This window comes from Aotus nancymaae, unplaced genomic scaffold (assembly GCF_030222135.1).
Source record: "Aotus nancymaae isolate 86718 unplaced genomic scaffold, 86718_ANA_hifiasm-v0.15.2.pri h1tg000020l, whole genome shotgun sequence".
Taxonomy (NCBI): Eukaryota; Metazoa; Chordata; class Mammalia; order Primates; family Aotidae; genus Aotus; species Aotus nancymaae.
Window position 1 is genome coordinate 14,011,400 of NW_026988432.1, and position 19,809 is coordinate 14,031,208.

Here is a 19,809-nt window from a genome sequence, read left to right on the forward strand (position 1 = left end):
GAAATGGTCCCCATCAGTGACTCTCAGGTGAGAACAGGGGGCTTTGGGTTTCAGCACAGCCTGGGCAGTTGGAATGCAGGGCTCCTGAGATTCCATGACAACCCCACCTTCTCATAATTCTATTATTGCCACAGCAAACGGTTACCTGGCACACTGGCTGAGACCTCCCTCACTCTTGTCAGAGGCAGAGCTACAGGCAGTGCCTTTGGCTCTGAGCTCAGGCAACGTAAATACTGTTTTTGCTGTTAAGGATTCTAAACTGCTGTGAGGTGTCGATTAAGTTCTTCGCAACCGTAAGTCAATTCCAGCTGTTGTCATCCCTCAGTCCTGACTAAACCTAGTTGATTTCACTAGTTTTTGATCCATCATGTGCTTGGGTTTCTTCTCCCCAGTCCCTGTTTGAACTCTCCTGCCACAAACATCAGCATGGTGGTAACTGCCGCACATTTGTCCCATGACGGGGCAGAGATGAATATTCTAGAAATCAACTGGAGATTACAAGCTCAGCTGGCAGAGAGCCAACAGCAGTTTGAAGACCTCAAGGAGAAATTTCTGATAATTCAAGCTACTGCCTACTCTCTGGCCAAGAAGCTGAAGAAATACAGTAAGTTCTATAGAGTCACCATCACAGAAGTGATGAGTCAGCACCTGTCGTCTCTGTGAGATACTGAAGAGTCTCTTCATCAAAATTAATTTCATCCTTCCCTTAGTTCTAGGAAAACAGAAATGGGTATTTTAGCTTCATTATGTTAAGGATGGTAAACAGAGGCACAACGTATTTAGCAACTTTTCCACGTTAGCAGTCCGATGTGAGGTGGGACTAGAGTTAAAATCCTACTTACTGACTTCTGATACAGGCACAGAACCACTTGCTTTTCTCAGCAAGATGCTCAATCATGTTTACCAGAATGCTCTCTGTACCCTAGAAGATCCTGCAGACAAATAACATCTAGTCTGTTGGTCTAAATGCCTGGAAGTAATGAACTGCCATTCTGTTTAAGCTTCTTTGGGCCCAATAGGCAAATCTCTCTTCAGGGAACCCCAGGGGAAACATGGCGACAGTACAGAGTACCTGCTCTAAGGAGCTTAAAGAGGAGACTGCTCCTAAGAGTAACGGTGGCATCCATAAGTGACAGCATGAAGAGCAGGGAGTACCCTGGGGAGAGGGAAGTCCTGCTTCCTGGGGCACAGGCTCTTTTTCTAAAGAGGAAGAAAGACGGCACGTAAGGCATTGGGGAGGTAGCAGTGCCGTGTGCAGAGCAGGGAGCCTGGGCCAGTCTCCTGGGCCCCATCCAAGTGGCCTGTCTTCTCTGTGCCTCAGTTTCCTCATCTGTTCATTGGGTACTATAATAACGCCTACCTCTGTAAACTGCTGCAGTGAATTACATGACGTGTTTTTTCTAAATCTCCTAGAACAATTCTTGGCACAGAGTAAACACTATCTATTAGTTCTCCATCCTACTGTTTCTAACTTAATTCAAATGTTATTAGTATTTGGTCATATTTCTATGATGACCTCAGGGTCTTATGCCTCATATTTCATGCAATTATATTCAGATATGAGTTTTTAAATCTTTGACATATATGTGCTTGAAATTCCCAGTACCAGGGAATCCATGAGTCCCATCGTCCTAAGGGCCTTTCCTACTATACAGGATATCACTGCTTTATGCCCCAGTAGAGTGTTTGACAGGAGAGGCTGCAAGGCTTGCAAAAGTGTCCCAGGATTCAGAGCCAGACCTCGGGGGCTATGAATTCTGACTCTGCCTCATCCCAGGTGAATCATCCTGTCAAGTTACTCGATGTGTCAATGAGTTTCTTTTTCCCCATCTCTAAGTTGGAGAGTATCAGATGCCAGCAAGTTGGGAGGTTGATAATAAAAATTGAAAACAATCCCTCACTACAATCTGGTACTGGGGATGCTTTTGTCCTTGGGATAGACACTGCCACCTGCCCTGCAGGCAGTGACCACACCAGTATGTCCAGCCTTCCACTGAGGCAGGCATGACTGTCTCTTCTCAGAATGTGAAGAGGAAAAAGACATAGACTCCGTGCTGAGGGATGAAGTGCAGTTCATCAAGGAGGAGCTGGCAGAGAAGCTCGGGCAAGCTGAGGAGCTCAGGTGAGCAGACGCCATGGGGACAGGCAGGTGGGCAGGGGTGTGATCTCTGAAGTGCAGCAGTTCAGCTGGGAGAAGCAGGAGCTAAGCTGGGCCAGGACAAGGGCAGGCATTTACATGGCAGGCACATTTCACACAAACACTCATAAAACAGGACAGTAATCTTAGCAAGTTATGGGTTGCAGTTGTTTCTTGAGCTTTGTTTTCTCTTCTTAAAACAACTAATTGTTGAGTTGAAATTTGCATATCCAAAATTCATCAAAAGAAAATGAACCACCCAGCAGCATTTAATACACTCAAAATGGTGTGTGATCACCACCCATTTACTCTTAGAGTCACCTCCTGACTGCAGCAACTCATTCGTTCAATCAATATTGCCTTCTTGACCTGCCATTCCTTTCTCCTTTCTTCTTTCCAACTCACCCCATCTGCACCTGACCACATTTCTGTGCACAGCTCTGTTTCCAGTCACTGCAAGATGCACTATGTGAATTTTCACATAGAAATGTCCATGGCCAAAGTGAGGAGCTGAAAGGACATCCCCTTGAAACTGACTTAGGAAGACACTGACTTTTGTTTACAGAAGAAATAAATGAATGGAACATCACAGAGGATCTTACAGGAACTCTCTGTGATACAGAGGAAGCCTTTGTATATATAAATACAATATATATGTATACCATATATATATACACATATGTATATTTTCATGGACTCTCATTTCTGTCAGCCAGGCTGGAGTGTAGTCACACAATCTCAGCTAACTGCAACCTCTGCTTCCAGGGTTCAAGCAGTTCTCCTGTCTCAGCCTCCCAAGTAGCTGGGACTACAGGCATGCACCATCGTGCCTGGCCAATTTTTGTATTTTTAGTAGAGACGGGGTTTCACCATGTTGGTAAGGCTGGGTTTGAACTCCTGAACTCAGGTAATCTGCCTGCCTCACCTCCCAAAGTGCTAGGATTACAGGCATGAGCCACTGCACCCTGCTAATATATATATATATATATATATTATATATATATATATATATAATATATATATAATATATAAAAATACATATATATAAAATACATATATGCAATTTCTCTTGGCCACAGGCATTTTCCCAAACATGTTGTGACCTTCTGCTTGGAGGGCTCCTTGAGGACATGCTCACATAAACCTCCGTTGCAGTATTAGAACTGATCACTCATCCCTTTCCATTATTAAACGTTCTCTGCTATCTCACCATAGGCAGTATAAAGCCCTGGTTCGCTGTCAGGCAGAAGAGCTGACCCAGTTACGGGAGAAGTTATTGGAAGAGAGAGAGGCCTCCCGCTCACGAAATCAGCATTTAAAGGCCTTCCTCACTCATGATGACCCTGACAAGTCCCAGGGTCAGGACCTCCAAGAGCAGCTGGCTGAGGGGCACAGGCTTGCAGAGTGTCTTGTCAACAAGGTCAGCCTAGGTAAGGTGGACACAGGCCCTGATGACACACAGCCCCAGGCTTATGAAAGTCCCCAGACCTCCACACCTCCACACCTCCACAATGGCAATTTTATGGGTACTGTTTCTTTCCACTAAAAATCTGTAGCCATGACGTGACCAGGACTTCCTGGGCAAAAGCAGACATGGGAAACCCTTGGGGTTGGAGGTCACAGGATTGCAGATGTCTCCTCATTTCTTGCTGGAACATGGTCTTTGAGGCAAGAGGCAGCGTCTGTCCAGTTTTAAAGGACAGGAAGGAGGCTGTGACAGGAGGCAGCTTGTTAGAGTAAAAAGAGTCCTGGACTAAGAATGAAGGTTCCCAGGCTCTGTCTTCAGCAATGTCTTTAGCAACTGTGAGGAAATGATTAATTTATCCTTCCTGAGTTCCTGTCTCTGAATCTGTAACGGCAGACAAATTGTCTCTTGCATGCACATGTGGGAGCACTTATGACTATATTTCACGATGAGATCAAGCCCCTTGCTGTGTAGTGTTGGAGAAGGCACTTGATGTCAGGGCATTTGGTGGTAGGAAGTGGTCTAGACTGGGGCACTCCCCATGGAGAGAGGGTCCCTGGGTAGCACAGTGGAAGTCACTTGGAGGGCCCATGAAGTTCCCAGTGTAGGGAGTATTGTGGGGCAAGTTTGTTTGTCCTGTCCTAAGAGAAAGATACAGGTTTCAATGCAAGCTGTGACAGGACACAGAGCCAAAGCCTGTGCCTGGGTATCAGAAGTGTGGCAAGATTGGGGAGACAGCTGCTGAAGCTTAGAGAGAGGCTGGACAAGCCTCCAGTAATATGGGGAGCAAGAACACTTTTCAATATGTGGCCGCATCTTGATGGTGACTCTCCAGGTCAGAAACACGTTCCCTCATGGATCAGGAGAACATGCCAGGGCATTTTTTAGGGCAAAACAGGAGAGTTTTCAGTACAATGCAGACCCATACATGGATGTTCATGTCTCAGTGCACCTAGGGCTGACTGTGCTTCCGGTGGGTGAAGTGGGAAATATCTGAATAGACGCTTCTGTATTTGCAGAAAGTGATGAAGATGATGACGGGTATTTTACAGATGAGGAGGTCGAGGAGGTCGAGAAAGTACAGGAATCACCTGAGCGCAGGTAACACTGAATACTCAGGAGCGGGTAATGGGTGGTAAAATATGGAAAAGGTCTCAGAAAGAACACAAGGTAGGTGAAGGTAGTCACAGATGGCAGGTTCAGGATACAGACAGCTGCACAGTGCACCAATTTCCTGCACTCACCAACAAGGAAACAGCCCTGTTAACATGCTTGTCCACTGTCTTCCTGGCACCTGTAAGCATGACCCTCTATGAGCTCACTAGCCCTAGGGACTTCCTGCACACACAGAGGAGACCTGTCCTCCCCTGTAGTGAAGCTAGGACGAGATGGAAAGCTGCTTTTCACATGCTTGTCCTTAGACTCTTGTTAGGGAAGATAAATGACAAGGAGACAACAAGCAGGAATTAGGAAGCACCTACCAAAGTTAAACACCAAGACAAGTGCCCAGGAAAACTTGACATTTCACATCACAATGTTAAAATTAAAAACAATCTACAAGGCACACCATCTCCGGAGTCTACCAAGGCTCAGACACCTGTATTCCCTTGGCCACAGCACGTTAAATACAACCCAGCTTAGACACACGGTGTGGCAGCTGTCTTTGGTTCTGTGTGAGTGCTGTGAAGACTGTACCGTACAGAAGCAGTGGAGCCTCTGCCTTCCTCAGCTCCTGTCTTTCCAGTGCAATGAACACCAGCTGCTCTCTTCCTCTCTGGTTCCCAAGGCAGCCATGCTCTGTTGCAGATAGAGGAGGATTGCCTGTTCTCTCTTAAATGGAACCTCCTCTTTGCTTTCTGGAACCACTACCTTATGCCTTCCATCAAAACCAGCTGGGAATCCCTCTTGGTTTAATCTTTGTCATCTCTATCCTACCTGGCTCATGAGGGAGGTGCAGAAGGCTGAGGAAAAGGAAGTCCCTCAGGACTCACTGGAGGAATGTGTTGTCCCTTGTTCAAACAGCTACAGCCCTTCTGACTCCAACCAGCCTCACCGGAGCACCGAAGTAACATTTGAGGGAGACGAAGTCGACTCTGCTATGATAGTAGACAGTGATTGCTCTCTGAATGAAGACGAGGAAATGCCATACTTTCTCCCAGGTAGCCTCCATATTCTTTATGCCTCATACCTCTGTCTAGGCTAAGGAAGATCAATTCTGAGGACAGGCTGTATACAAACCCATTGATTTGAATCAGAAACTAGGATGAAGCTGGGGGCAGTGGCTCACATCTGTAATTTCAGCACTTTGGGAGGCCCAAGCAGGTGGACTACTTGAGTTCGGGAGTTCAAGATGAGCTTGGGAAATGTGGTGAAATCCATCTTTAAAACGAATACAAAAAAATTACCCAGGCGAGGTGATCGACACCTGTAGTCCCAACTAATCGGGAGCCTGAGGTAGGAGAATCATCTGTGCACAGGAAGTTGAGGCTGCAGTGAGTCATGATTTCACCAGTACACTCCACCCTCAGTGACAGAGAGAGAACCTGTCTCAAAAAAAAAAAAAAGAAGGAAAGAAGGAAGGAAGGAAGGAAGGAGGAAGGAGGGAGGGACAGAGGGGAGGAAGGGGAGGGAAAGAAGGATGTGAAGGAGAAAAGGAGGGAGGGAAGGAAGGAGGGAGGGAGGGAGGACTAGGATGGAATATTTAATATAGATACAAGGGAGTCAGATAGCTTTCCAATTCTCCCTGGCCCTGATATCAGGTGACTGGACCACAGGCAGGTAGGACAACTTCACAGCCACCTGTGTACAGGAGGTGTACGGGAGGTATCTGTCAGGCCTTCTAGCTCAGTTCCTATGTCTCTTGTCGCCTCTAATGATGTAATTTGTGCCCCAGCACAATGTCCATGGAGTTTCCATGCTTGTCCAAGGCCACTGTCAAAGACAGCCTTGCCTACACATTAAAAGATGTTGTTTCCCTGCATTTACATGATGTCTGTCTGTGTGGCCTTGGTCATGGGATTGCTTTAGTGAGAAGCAGAGACAGCAGGGATGGGTGTCTGGGAGCACTTAACAAAGGGAAAACTGAGACTGTTCCTACTGAAGCCCCTTCTCCTTTCAGCTCCCACCCAAGAGACCTGTCCCCAAGGGACTTGCAGTGGAGACGTGAGCTACTATCTGTCAGAGATGCAGACTTCACTGACACAGCCGGAGCCAAGCACCCTGGTGCCCAATTGTCTTGGACTACAGCTGGATCAAGGGTTCGACTGTGGGAATGGCTTAGCCAGGCAGGGCCCTTCGTCCACCACCTGCAGCTTCACAGCCAATGCTGATTCTGGGACCCAATGTTCTTTTCAAGGTAGGGAAGGAAAGAGGGTAGGAAGCTCTAATCCAGGTCTTGGTGGTCACGGTGCTGTGGGTGGAGCAGAGAATGGGCACCTCTCCGTGCTCACTCAGGGTCAAGTTGAAATCCGTGATGCTCCAACCCAGTGAGGTGAGCAAGAGCCTGGGGCTTAGGACAAAATCTGCTCTCAGGTCCTAGGTTTGCCTCCTTCTGGTTGTTCACTTTGGCCAAAGATTTTGTCTTTTGGGGATATAAATCTCTGTTTCCTCATTGGAGCTACCTAAAAAATAGTATCTGCCTGTAATCATTGTTGAGAGTATTAATTATTAAAATTTCCAAAGGGCCTGATTCAATAACAATTACTCGATAAACCTATAAATAGCTGTTATCTAATCCACTTGTCTTTCTGACAACTTTACATTTAGAAAGTGACTTCACAGACTATGCTGTCTCTGAGGCAGAGCGATTGTGAAGCTCTCTGTTTTCTAGAGACCCTTCTTCCCTTCCTTTCTCACACATACTCCTCTGCCAGTTTTCTTTCTCTCCTTCCCCATCCCTCATGAAGCCGATTCTCAACTATCAGGCACTCTCCATGACAACCTATGAGGCACATTCAGTAACAGCGTAAATCCTGGGCCCACGAGTCAGTCTCATGACATGTCCAGATCTTTCTTCTCCTTGTTTTTCCACTCTTTTTGAAAACAAAGAGCAATTTTCACGTGGAAAGTGTCCACATCAGTCTCTTTTATGAAAATCCATTTAGTTCATCATCTCCACTCATGTACACAGCCACGTCCTCAGTTTCCATCTCAGAGGGAACAATTCTGCTCAGATTTCCTTAAAACCATGGGTCGTGTTCATCTTCACTCTCTGTCCCACTCAGTAGCTTCTCCTGGAGCCCTCGGCTAAGTAATGAAAGGACTTTTGTCCCCAGGAGCAGGGAGGGTCTCATGAGATCCCAAGCACCATATGGGTTCATGGAGAGGACACGTGGGAGGCGCTCAGTGGGTACTGGGGAATGCGCAGTCCCTGACACGTGCCGTGACAACTTATTTAAACTGATTTCTTCCCACTGGAATCTCCTTCGCTTCTCTATGGATTCTCACACCCCCTGCCAAGACTCACCTCACTGGCTCAGGCACACCCTCTCTTCCTCACTTTCCCTGGAGTCCAGAGCCTGAACAGCCTCCAGGTGAGAGGACAGAGTGAATGCTTTGGTCTCATTCATATTTTCCCTCACCTGGTGATTTCTCCTGCTGTCTAATAGGTTATTTGCTTCTCCCACATGGTTTCTTGCTCATGCTTCTCATGTTTGTAATTTTTTTTTCCAATTTCGATAAACCAGAACAGTGATTGTTGCCTTACATTTAATATCTTCTAAATCCCTATCTAATATTTCTTTATTAGATTAATACATACAGATATATGCATTTATGTCATTTGTCATAGATATTATGTATATTTGGTGTGTGTGCTACATAGGGTTTATATGTATATTCAATAGACCTTATAACAATGCAAGTTTTGTAAATTCTCCAGGTTTAGGCTTCCCTGGTTCCTTTCTCTCATCAGCTGCTGTAACCTCTGTCTGGTCTCACCTCTGTGTCCCATGGGCTGCCACACTGCCAGGCCCTTCCATCCCCATCTCCTGTTTGCACTCAGCTCTGATTTAACTTTCACTTTTATAATCTCTTCCCTCCCCAAAGCACAGACTACATACAGGGGGATTTCCTTGCTTTTGCCTTATCGACGTGGAAGTTATTTCTTTCTTAATCTTGTGTTTCTTGAATATTTTTGTGAATCAGGAGTGACTTTGTCTCCTGACAAACTTGTCCTTACTGAGTAATGGAAGAAAGATCAACAAAACCGAAAATATTAAAGTCACTCTACTGGCTTCCCCTCACACTTTGGACTTCCTTGTCCAAGGCCACATTCCTGATTTGACATCCTTTGGGTGGAAGAGAAAGTCACAGTAAGATCATGGGTGCCAGTGCATGCCATTGGCTGTCATTTTGTTTTCAGAGATGGTTGCACAGCCCTATGGCGGGATGAAGAGCGCTCCGCAGCGGGAAGATCATCCATGTAAAATCTCAGCTGACAACACACGAGGGCAGCAGCTCATTGGCAGCATTCTTTCCTCAAGTGTTTTCAAACCGAAGATGATTAAAAGAAAATCCCGGTTCAGCAAGTGGAATCCCTACCCCTCGCGCTTGGGGCACAGAGGTAATCACATCTATGACCCTTAGCTGCACTCACTTCTTATTTCACTCTGTCCATGGTGACAGCTCGTTCTCCCACTGCTTTTTCTCTTCCATTTTTCTGCAGCGGCTGCTGTAACCTCTGTCTGGTCTTAACTTTGTGTCCCGTGGTCTTCCATCATGCAACGCCTTTTCTGTCCCCATCTCCTCATTGCTCTCTGAACTCTGCCCTATTCTTTATTCTGCTGTCTTGAGCGTCCCTCTCATGGTCACAGGAGAGCCAGACCTCCTTGTCCTCATGCACGTCCACAGTTTAAGCTGCTGAACACAGGGTCCTTTGACTGGAATTGCATACTCTCCTGGGAAGTTTACCTTTCCTCCCAGCATTCCCAACTCCATTGTCTCTTTCTGCAGGGAGCATTGCTTTAATGCATCATTTACACATTGGTTTTTCTCTTGAGTCAGCTTTTGAGCATCCCGACTGATTCAACCCTTAACTGTCTCTTGTTCCTCTGAATGAGAAGTGTTAAAACTGAGCACAACGGTTCCCACTTAGAAAACTAAACTAGAACCAGGTGGGAGTTCTCTACTGGCCTGGATACACTTTAGTCTTCAGCCCCAGATGTGTAGCCTTGTGACAATGTAGCTGGAGTTGCCAGGGACGCGGTGTTCTCACCTCATGGACTCATTTGAGCTGACATTAACCGGAGGACATTTATGACATTCTCAAGGGACATCACTTCAAAAGTACATACAGAGGGCAGGACCTCAAAACTGCATATGTCATGAGGTACGTCATTCTAACCTCTCTCCTTTTTATTCTCATTTCCACTTCTACAAGTCCAGTTAAGGGTCAAAAATGCAACTCAGATGAATCTTAAGGCCAGTTTATATGAGATAGCATTTTCTGAATTAACTTTGATAAAAGTGACTCCACAACCAGCTTTATGCATACACAAGATGACAGGCAAGAATCTATCCACAGGACACTCTTTGCTTTGGCCCAGCCCAGTTGATAAGAGAGAGATTTCACTGAAGTTGTCAGAGAGAAGACTAAAATCCATGGAACCACTGGGAACAAAGCCAATCATGAGATAAACAGCAAAAGGAAAGAAAATGATGGGAAATGGGGTTGTTCTATTTAGTATCTCTATCTCCTGCTGCCATGTAATAAACACCTGGTGAGATTTGAATTAAGATGAATGCCTTGAACTCACACCTTGAGATTCTCACTTACATGGCCTGGGGTGTGTTTTGGGTGTGTGTAGTTTTAAAACAGTCCCATGTGACTCTAATCTGTGGCTAAAGATAAGAAGGACCACTGGTCTTCTATGATCACAGGTCACCAACATGGAAGTGCCCCATATGTGCAGCTACTCCAAGGCTGAGCCTCCGTCAGCCTTTGATGGGACCTATATTCCCCTCTCAACAGCACTGTTTGTATAGCGTAGAAAAAATCAAGAAGAAAACCAAGAAAATGAATACATTAGACCTTTAGCCTCTGCTTGAAGCTCACTTGCTCAATTTTGAATACAAGACAAAGTGAGAAATAGTCATTACATTAACATCTAATGTACAGAAATAATACCTCCCATATTACATATAGTGGAATTTAGTATTTTCTTTGGCAGTTTAAACTAAAACTTCTAGTTTACATTTAACCACACAGATTTTACAGCCCACTAATTGGCTCAGCACTGCAATGTGAACATTTCACTTTTGGTCATTTATTGTCCTTCCGCAAAGCCCTGAAAAAGAACTTACTGGTCTCACTCTCCTGAAGAGAATGCAATAACAAATCAAGACTGAAATTCCACAAGAGATTGTATATGAATACTTCTTTATGCCACTCTTGACGCTTGACATTAAGTATTAAAAAGTCAAGTTTCCCAAAATGTACTTAAGGAAAATAATAAGTGGGAGGGGAGAATGTAGGAAAACACAGACTAATCCTTTCACTTTGTACTTCAGAGTTCTGTGGGTCTAGATATTGAGAAGATTTCTAGAAATCCCGTAGGGTGTAACCAGGTGTGGAATCAACTTCCAGGCATTGGGGAAAATAAGTAGGGTCATAATTACACTCCCTGCTCTCTCTTTGCTAACTCCATTTTGAGTGTCTTTTTTTCTTTTAATTTTCTTTCTTTCCTGATCCTCTTTGAAAGAATACTTATAAATATATTTGTTTTTTCTTTAAAAAAAATTATGTTAACCAACCAAACCAGCACCACAGACATCATATTTCTCATATTTTTTTGTAAAACCTTATTTCTGTCCTAGCCAAGGTGACCCAGCAGTCTGTCATGACTGTTGAGACCTCCAGATTGGAGCCTTTCCTCTCTCTTCCTCCAATACTTATTGAAATGGCTTTAGTTCATGGGTCCTAATTCCTGGGTTGTCAATAACAAGTCATGTGGCCTTAGTTCAATCATATCCCAGTGGCATCACTACGCCTCTGTTTCAAAGGCCGGAAGTGGATGTGGATGTTTCCTGAGGTTCCTGCTGCTGCTTATATCCAGAGTTCTTCCCATGGCCTCCTGCTCCTCCCTAGAAGACTGGGACATGGAGTTTAAGGGAGTGGGTTTCCCTGCAGAGGATCTTCCTTTTCTGCAGCCCTCTGTCTGAGCATGTATGATTGATGCTGAGCACATCCTCACTGGGAGGAAAAGCCATCACTGTGCTCCAGGCAGAGAGGAATCAGGAGGAAAGGGGCTGATATTCCCAGCCGCCGGTTGGGCATAGGCAGGGTCCCTATATCCTGCACCGCAGGCTGACTGGAAGTTCAGGAAAATTCAGTGGTGTTTTCTTCTCACTTGTGAATGGTGCTTCCCCTTTCAGCCAGCCCAACCCTCACCCTCAGCTCAAGCTCCCAGGAAGAGATCAGTTTGCCCCTGGGATATCACCACTTAGCAATCCCTCTAAACTCAGCCTTCAAAAGGACCTGACAAAAATGCTGATTTGATTATTTTCTCTCCCTTCCCTACAGGTACCAAATACTACCAGAAGGATGCAAAGGATGAAATGATGCCTATAAAGCAGCTTTTCCAATTGATGAGAAAAAACTAAGACAGCAAAGCAAGTTCAAGTCCAAATATAATGACCCTGCAGGGAACCTTCACAGAGGATTGAATTTTAGATCACAGAATGCTCTTGATGATTTCAACCCACTAGGCTCCTTTGAGAAGCCACAGTCCATCCTAGTCCAATTGTGATCAATACCTAGGGAGACCAGTCCTCAGATGGATGCACAGCATTGACAGGCTTTAGCCTTGCTCCTCTCAATTCCCATCCTGTAGAGAACAGAAGTGTGGAGCCACTGGCAGGAGACAGCATGTCACCCAGGACTCTACCAGGGTAGAGTATGGACAACACCATGTTCTTGCTGAAAATGTTTAGCCTGAATTTCACAGGAGGTAATCCTCGGGCAATTGCAGAATGTAGAACATTGAACAGCACAACTCACCTGTCTCCTTCAAACAGCCCACGTCACAAAGAACACAACAAAAAGGTGAAGAGACATTTTGTTGGAACACTGCAGTCAGGCTGTGAGCTTCCTGCCTCAGCCCATCTGCAGGCAGAGAAGATTCTACCAGGGTAGAGAATGATCAACGCCATGTTCTTGCTGAAAATGTTTAGCCTGAATTTCACAGGAGGTAATCCTCGGGCAATTGCAGAATGTAGAACATTGAACAGCACAACTCACCTGTCTCCTTCAAACAGCCCACGTCACCACAAAGAACACAACAAAAAGGTGAAGAGACATTTTGTTGGAACACTGCAGAGTCAGGCTGTGAGCTTCCTGCCTCAGCCCATCTGCAGGCAGAGAAGATTCTACCAGGGTAGAGAATGATCAACGCCATGTTCTTGCTGAAAATGTTTACCCTGAATTTCACAGGAGGTAATCCTTGGGCAATTGCAGAATGTAGAACATTGAACAGCACAACTCACCTGTCTCCTTCAAACAGCCCACGTCACAAAGAACACAACAAAAAGGTGAAGAGACATTTTGTTGGAACACTGCAGAGTCAGGCTGTGAGCTTCCTGCCTCAGCCCATCTGCAAGCAGAGAAGATTCTACCAGGGTAGAGAATGATCAACGCCATGTTCTTGCTGAAAATGTTTAGCCTGAATTTCACAGGAGGTAATCCTTGGGCAATTGCAGAATGTAGAACATTGAACAGCACAACTCACCTGTCTCCTTCAAACAGCCCACGTCACCACAAAGAACACAACAAAAAGGTGAAGAGAAATTTTGTTGGAACACTGCAGAGTCAGGCTGTGAGCTTCCTGCCTCAGCCCATCTGCAGGCAGAGAAGGGCCAGTGTCTTCATCATCCCCATTATTGTGATACTAGGACGTTCCCTTGGTTAAGGTGGGGCTCTATCAGCTCCATCCCTTTTAAAGACAATAGACCCCCTCCTTAACCAAGGGCCAGTGTCTTCATCCTCCCCATGTTCCCTTGGTTAAGGAGGGGCTCTATCAGCTCCGTCCCTTTTAAAGACAATAGACCCCCTCCTTAACCAAGGGCCAGTGTCTTCATCCTCCCCATGTTCCCTTGGTTAAGGAGGGGCTCTATCAGCTCCATCCCTTTTAAGGACAATAGACCCCCTCCTTAACCAAGGGCCAGTGTCTTCATCCTCCCCATGTTCCCTTGGTTCAGGAGGGGCTCTATCAGCTCCGTCCCTTTTAAAGACAATAGACCCCCTCCTTAACCAAGGGCCAGTGTCTTCATCCTCCCCATGTTCCCTTGGTTAAGGAGGGGCTCTATCAGCTCCATCCCTTTTAAAGACAATAGACCCCCTCCTTAACCAAGGGCCAGTGTCTTCATCCTCCCCATGTTCCCTTGGTTAAGGAGGGGCTCTATCAGCTCCATCCCTTTTAAAGACAATAGACCCCCTCCTTAACCAAGGGCCAGTGTCTTCAACCTCCCCATGTTCCCTTGGTTAAGGAGGGGCTCTATCAGCTCCATCCCTTTTAAAGACAATAGACCCCCTCCTTAACCAAGGGCCAGTGTCTTCATCCTCCCCATGTTCCCTTGGTTAAGGAGGGGCTCTATCAGCTCCATCCCTTTTAAAGACAATAGACCCCCTCCTTAACCAAGGGCCAGTGTCTTCATCCTCCCCATGTTCCCTTGGTTAAGGAGGGGCTCTATCAGCTCCATCCCTTTTAAAGACGATAGACCCCCCTCCTTAACCAAGGGCCAGTGTCTTCGTCCTCCCCATGTTCCCTTGGTTAAGGAGGGGCTCTATCAGCTCCGTCCCTTTTAAAGACGATAGACCCCCCTCCTTAACCAAGGGCCAGTGTCTTCGTCCTCCCCATGTTCCCTTGGTTAAGGAGGGGCTCTATCAGCTCCGTCCCTTTTAAAGACAGTAGACCCCCTCCTTAACCAAGGGAACATTCTAGTATCACAGTAATGGGGAGGATGAAGACACTGGCCCTTCTCTGCCTGCAGATGGGCTGAGGCAGGAAGCTCACAGCATGACTGCAGTGTTCCTTGCAAAATGTTTAGGCTGAATTTAATCATGAGGAGATTTTCAGATGACTTCAGACTGCAGAACCCAAAATGTCTCTTCACCTTTTTATGAAGACACCTTATTTATAATTTGAAAGTGGGTTGAAACAGCTTGAATATCCTGTATTTTAACAATCTTCCTCTCAAAACGTCTCTTCACCTTTTTATGAAGACACCTTATTTATAATTTGAAAGTGGGTTGAAACAGCTTGAATATCCTGTATTTCAACAATCTCCCTCTCAAAATGTCTCTTCACCTTTTTATGAAGACACCTTATAATTTGAAAGTGGGTTGAAACAGCTTGACTATCATGTATTTTAACAATCTCCCTCTCAAAATAGCTCTTCACCTTTTTATGAAGACACCTTATTTATAATTTGAAAGTGGGTTGAAACAGCTTGAATATCCTGTATTTTAACAATCTCCCCCTGAGCATTTTATCATCAATTAATCACCCCTGCCTGGGTCAGTTTATATATTTCTGTTTTTACATTGGAAATTTTCCATCTCAAAATTTTACTATGTACTTGTTTTTGCTGGCATTCTTTGTAAAAAAATAAATAAATAAATATTCCCTGCTCAAATTTTAACTTTCGTCCAGAATTAATTTTATTTATTTATTTATTTATTCATTTTTTCAAGTTACTGAATGACAACTTTATTTTTCTTACACTTTTAAGGCTGAACCTTCATTTAAATTGAAAAGTATGGTAATTGTATTTACTCATTAAATATTATTAAAGTTTTCTAAAACACAACTTGAAAACATCCAGCATGCATGTTTAATATCAGTACAATAAATTCAAGATCAAGTACACGTTACATGAAGCAAAGCTAGATTACAAATTATCATAGTCGTCGTCGTCATCATCATCATCATCTTCATGTTTTCTTTTCAATGCATTTGATGATTCATTGGCAGTATTTTGTGATGACACCATATTAGTGGTAATAAGAATGTTTCTGGACCCAATTAATGATGGATTAATGAGAACATTCTGAACTGCTGAAGTTGCAGGAATTGAAGATTTTACAGCTGGAGACTGCGATGTAGGCATCTGTACTGTAAACCTTTGTCCCGTGAGGGACATGAGAGTCCCCACTTTAGTTGAAACAGACATGGTCTGTGGGGTTGGTGTGCCTAGTGTGGGAGTACTTGGTCTGCTAGTAACCGAACCAACACTTAACTGTGGGACTGTTATTCTTCCTGCAGAAGTTGATGCCTTTTTCTGTAAAGATTTCAGCCTATAGTTTGGAGCTGTTAAGCAACACCTATCAGGTGGCAACCTAGGACCTGAATATGGCTTGATTAATGGCAAAGGCGTTTGATTTCTTTGCCTTGCGATATCTAATAAAAATTTCTTGGGGGAGGAGAGGTGAAAGACTGGTCAGCGCAGCACTGGATTGCCAATTGCACATCATCTGCATCAATGGTAGCTTTCTTGGCATGGCTTGAATCAATTTTTGCATCATCTAGAATTGTGGTCACATATTGGAAGGCAAACTCCAACATCTGATTTATAACTCTTGGCTCATATTCTGTAATCCCCATATCCTTCAGGATATGTAACAACACCACCGAAGCTTTAACAACAACACTGAAGTTCTGACACCACTGAAGCTGTAACAACAGCACCGAAGCTGTAACAACAACACCGAAGCTGTGACACCAATGAAGCTGTAACAACACCAAAGTTCTGACACCACCGAAGCTGTAACAACAGCACCGAAGCTGTAACAACAACACCGAAGCTGTGACACCAATGAAGCTGTAACAACACCAAAGTTCTGACACCACCGAAGCTGTAACAACACCACCGAAGCTGTAACAACAACACCGAAGCTGTGACACCACCAAAGCTGTGATACCACCGAAGCTGTAACAACACCGAAGTTCTAACACCACCGAAGCTGTAACAACACCACCGAAGCTGGGACACCACCGAAGCTGTAACACCACTGAAGCTGTGATACCACCTGTTCAATAAAGCTGTTTTCTTCTACCTCTGGCTTGCCCTTGAATACTTTCCTGGGGAAAGCTAAGTACCCTCATGGGCTAAGCTCCACTTTGGGGCTCTCCTGCCCTTCATCAGCAGGACCAGAATAATCCTCAAGAGCAAGATCAAAATGACATTTTCAAGTTTCTGAACTAGAACAAGAAAAAAAAAATAGATAATAGATTGTGTGAGTTCGTTATGAGGATTGAATGAAATATTAAAAAGCTATCCATCCCAGATTAGATGACTAACGATATTTTCCCTTCTCCCTTCCCTTCTCCCTCCCCTCCCCTCCCCTCCCCTCCCCTCCCCCCTTTCCTTTCCTTTCATTTCCTTTCCCCTTCCCCGCCCCCCTCCCTTCCCTTCCTTCCCTTCTGAGACAGTCTTGCTCCATCACCCAAGTTGAGGTTGGAGTACAGTCGCGACATCTCGCCTCACTGCAACCTCCACCTCCCAGTTTCAAGCAATTTTCCTACCTCAGCCTCCCGAGTAGCTGGGACTACAGGGGCCCACCACCATGCCCGGCTAAGTTTTGGTACTTTTAGTAGAAACAGGCTTTCACTGTGTTAGCCAGGATGGTCTGGATCTCCTGACCTCGTGTGAGCTGCCTGCCTCGGCCTTCCAAAATGCTGGGATTACAGGCGTGAGCCACCGCCTGATATTATCTTTTCTAAAAGAAGTTCTATGTTATCCTTGTAGGCAACAGAGACTTTAGTAGGAATACAGAAAAGAAGAAATTCCTCAAAATTTGGAGCTGATCAGTCTTCTTTCAATTTGATAAAATAACAACTGCATAGGTCAAAATAAGCACTAGATTTAAATTTTGTGAAATGTGGAATGTTTTCCTTTCTCTGTCACTCTTAACATGGAATATGCATCTAACACTACACACTTCACATGAAAGTTTGTTGCTTTGTCTGTATGGGTACAGTAACTTTTTTGTTTGTTTTTTGAGGAGGGAGGGTCATATATACCTTTGTTAATAGTTCCGTAGGTTAGGTCAAATGCACAGGTCTTTAATTTGGAATATACCGTAGAGCTCTAGCAGCCATCTTGTTAATGGGAAAATGAAGAGTTGGTTAAGCTAGGATATATTGATCTTTGTTCTTGAGGAGGAACTGTCAAAGGTGCTATCACTGTAGGTCTGATGCCTCAAGGTTGGAAACCATTGTACTGAGTTCAATGGTTTTTGTATCAAGTCAAGAGTTTTGCCCATCTTTTGTTTTGCAATTCAAAACCCACACCTTAGCCAGCCAGCTCAGAGGTCCAGCTTAAGGAGCTGTTTGTCCAAATACATAAGTAGGAACTGAGGTGAAATTACAAACCTAGACCAGGCTTGAGACCACCTGCCATAGATTGCTTTATCACAACAGAACACTCGGGTAGCAAGAAGTTAAAAACCTTGTGTGGTAGACTGATTGCCCAAATGCTCACAATCTCTACCCTTCCCCGTCTGTGCTCTTTGCCAGGTAACTTGTGGGCCCTTCCACTCTGATTTTGAGCTCAGGCAGTTGACTTGCTGTGTCCAGTGAGATGTCATAGGGTGACCAGCTGCTCTGGTTTGCTTGGAGTTCAGGGTGTTTCCTGGATGTGGGATAGACTGGGAAAATCAGAATGAGTTGGTTATCCTAAGAAAGTGGCAAGCAGAGGCTGAAAGCACTCTTTCACTGATGGCTCTTGTCCTTATCCAGAAGACTCCAGGTTAGCCTGCTGGATGAGGAGCAACACACGGAATAGAGCTGGATTCTTCCAGTTCTTCCGGCCAATGAGTTTTAGATCAGCTGATACTTAGTGGACTGCAACGGCATTCATGAGCTCAGCCAGATCAGTGGAAATCCACAGACTCCTGAGCTGGATAAATCTCTGTTGTTGCATGCCAATGAGGTTTTATGGTTGTTTTATATGCAGCTTTATTGTGTAATAGATAAATGACATACCAAGTTACATTTATTTAACATATAGAGGCATTATTTTGATTTATTGATGAATTAGAAAATAAAGAGTGGAAAGGTCCTTAATCTGTAAAATCTGACCATTCTAAGTCACTGTGTTTGAAATTATTTTATTATTTCATTCATTTATTTATTTTTGAGATGGTGTCTCCGTCTGTCACCCAGGCTGGAGTCTAGCGGCATAATCCTGGCTCACTGCAACCTCTGCTTCCTTGGTTCAAGCACCTCTCCTGCTCAGCCTCCTGAGTAGCTGGGACTACAGGCGTGCACCACCACACCCAGCTAATTTTTGTATTTTTAGTAGAGATGGGGTTTCACCATGTTGACCAGGCTGGTCTTGAATGCCTGACCTCTTGACTTTGTAATCCCAAAGTGTTGGGATTACAGGAGTGAGCCACCATGCCCAGCCTGAAATTATTTTATAATTTAGATATCATTATATTCATATTACCAGATGATCGAATTGACCATGATTTTTCAGGATATAGCTGAAAAGTCAGAGACGTAGTTTAGTAGAACTCCACGCACAGAGATTTGGGAATCATTTCCCAATAAAGTCTGTGTCTTGTGGCTTCATGGCTGTTGGTGGTTCTATGTGAATTGCTTTTTTTTAAGATTCAAATGGATTTGCCTGGCAGGCACTTGAAGATATTAGTCTAAATCTCAGAAACAGAATATGATCTGAAGCTCTAAATTTGTGATAGTCAATATAAATACTCTAGAGTTACTGGGATAAATATGGTAACTGTAGCTAAAAGCAAAGATAAGATCCTAGGGAGAAAGGATAAAGTTAGAAGAAAGAAGAATCTGTAATCGACCTTGAAGTATACCAATATGTGTAAAACCAGGAATTGATCATTTTTATTTTCTAGAAAGTAGCTTTTCTTAGGGTTCCAGAGTTACTCCCATAGATTCTTCCCAGTCACTACTGAGTCCCACCTGGTTTCATAAAACATGAGTTTTTGAGGATTTGAGCAAGGTTGAAATTTTCTTCAGCAAGATTCAGCAGTCCAAGATCAAGGCAGAGAAAACAAATATTTCCCCACTTAACTATGAGACTTGGTCAAGTTGTTGAGGAAATTGACAGACTAGCCAGAGAGTAGATAACATGAACAATCTGTTCAGTGAATGCAGCTGGGGAAAGAAAGCAAAGAAGGATGTGGTAGTCTTGAAGAATAGATGTGTATTACATCACTTAATGAGGTCAAATA

General features: G+C 44.5%; 1 protein-coding gene and 1 pseudogene across 1 annotated transcript in view; one reads left to right on the forward strand and one right to left on the reverse strand.

The window, feature by feature from the left end:
* Positions 1-426: 426 nt before the first annotated feature.
* Positions 427-19,809, forward strand: part of LOC135276019 (neuroblastoma breakpoint family member 1-like) — a 171,992-nt gene continuing 152,609 nt past the window's right edge. The window contains exons 1-6 of the mRNA XM_064378935.1: positions 427-604; positions 2,023-2,122; positions 3,353-3,567; positions 4,622-4,703; positions 5,550-5,744; positions 13,572-13,589. Of these exons, the coding sequence (XP_064235005.1) occupies positions 427-604; positions 2,023-2,122; positions 3,353-3,567; positions 4,622-4,703; positions 5,550-5,744; positions 13,572-13,589 (788 nt within the window). The remainder of the gene's footprint in view (positions 605-2,022; positions 2,123-3,352; positions 3,568-4,621; positions 4,704-5,549; positions 5,745-13,571; positions 13,590-19,809) is intronic.
* On the reverse strand, positions 15,288-17,074 carry LOC135276085 (transcription initiation factor TFIID subunit 9-like; annotated as a pseudogene).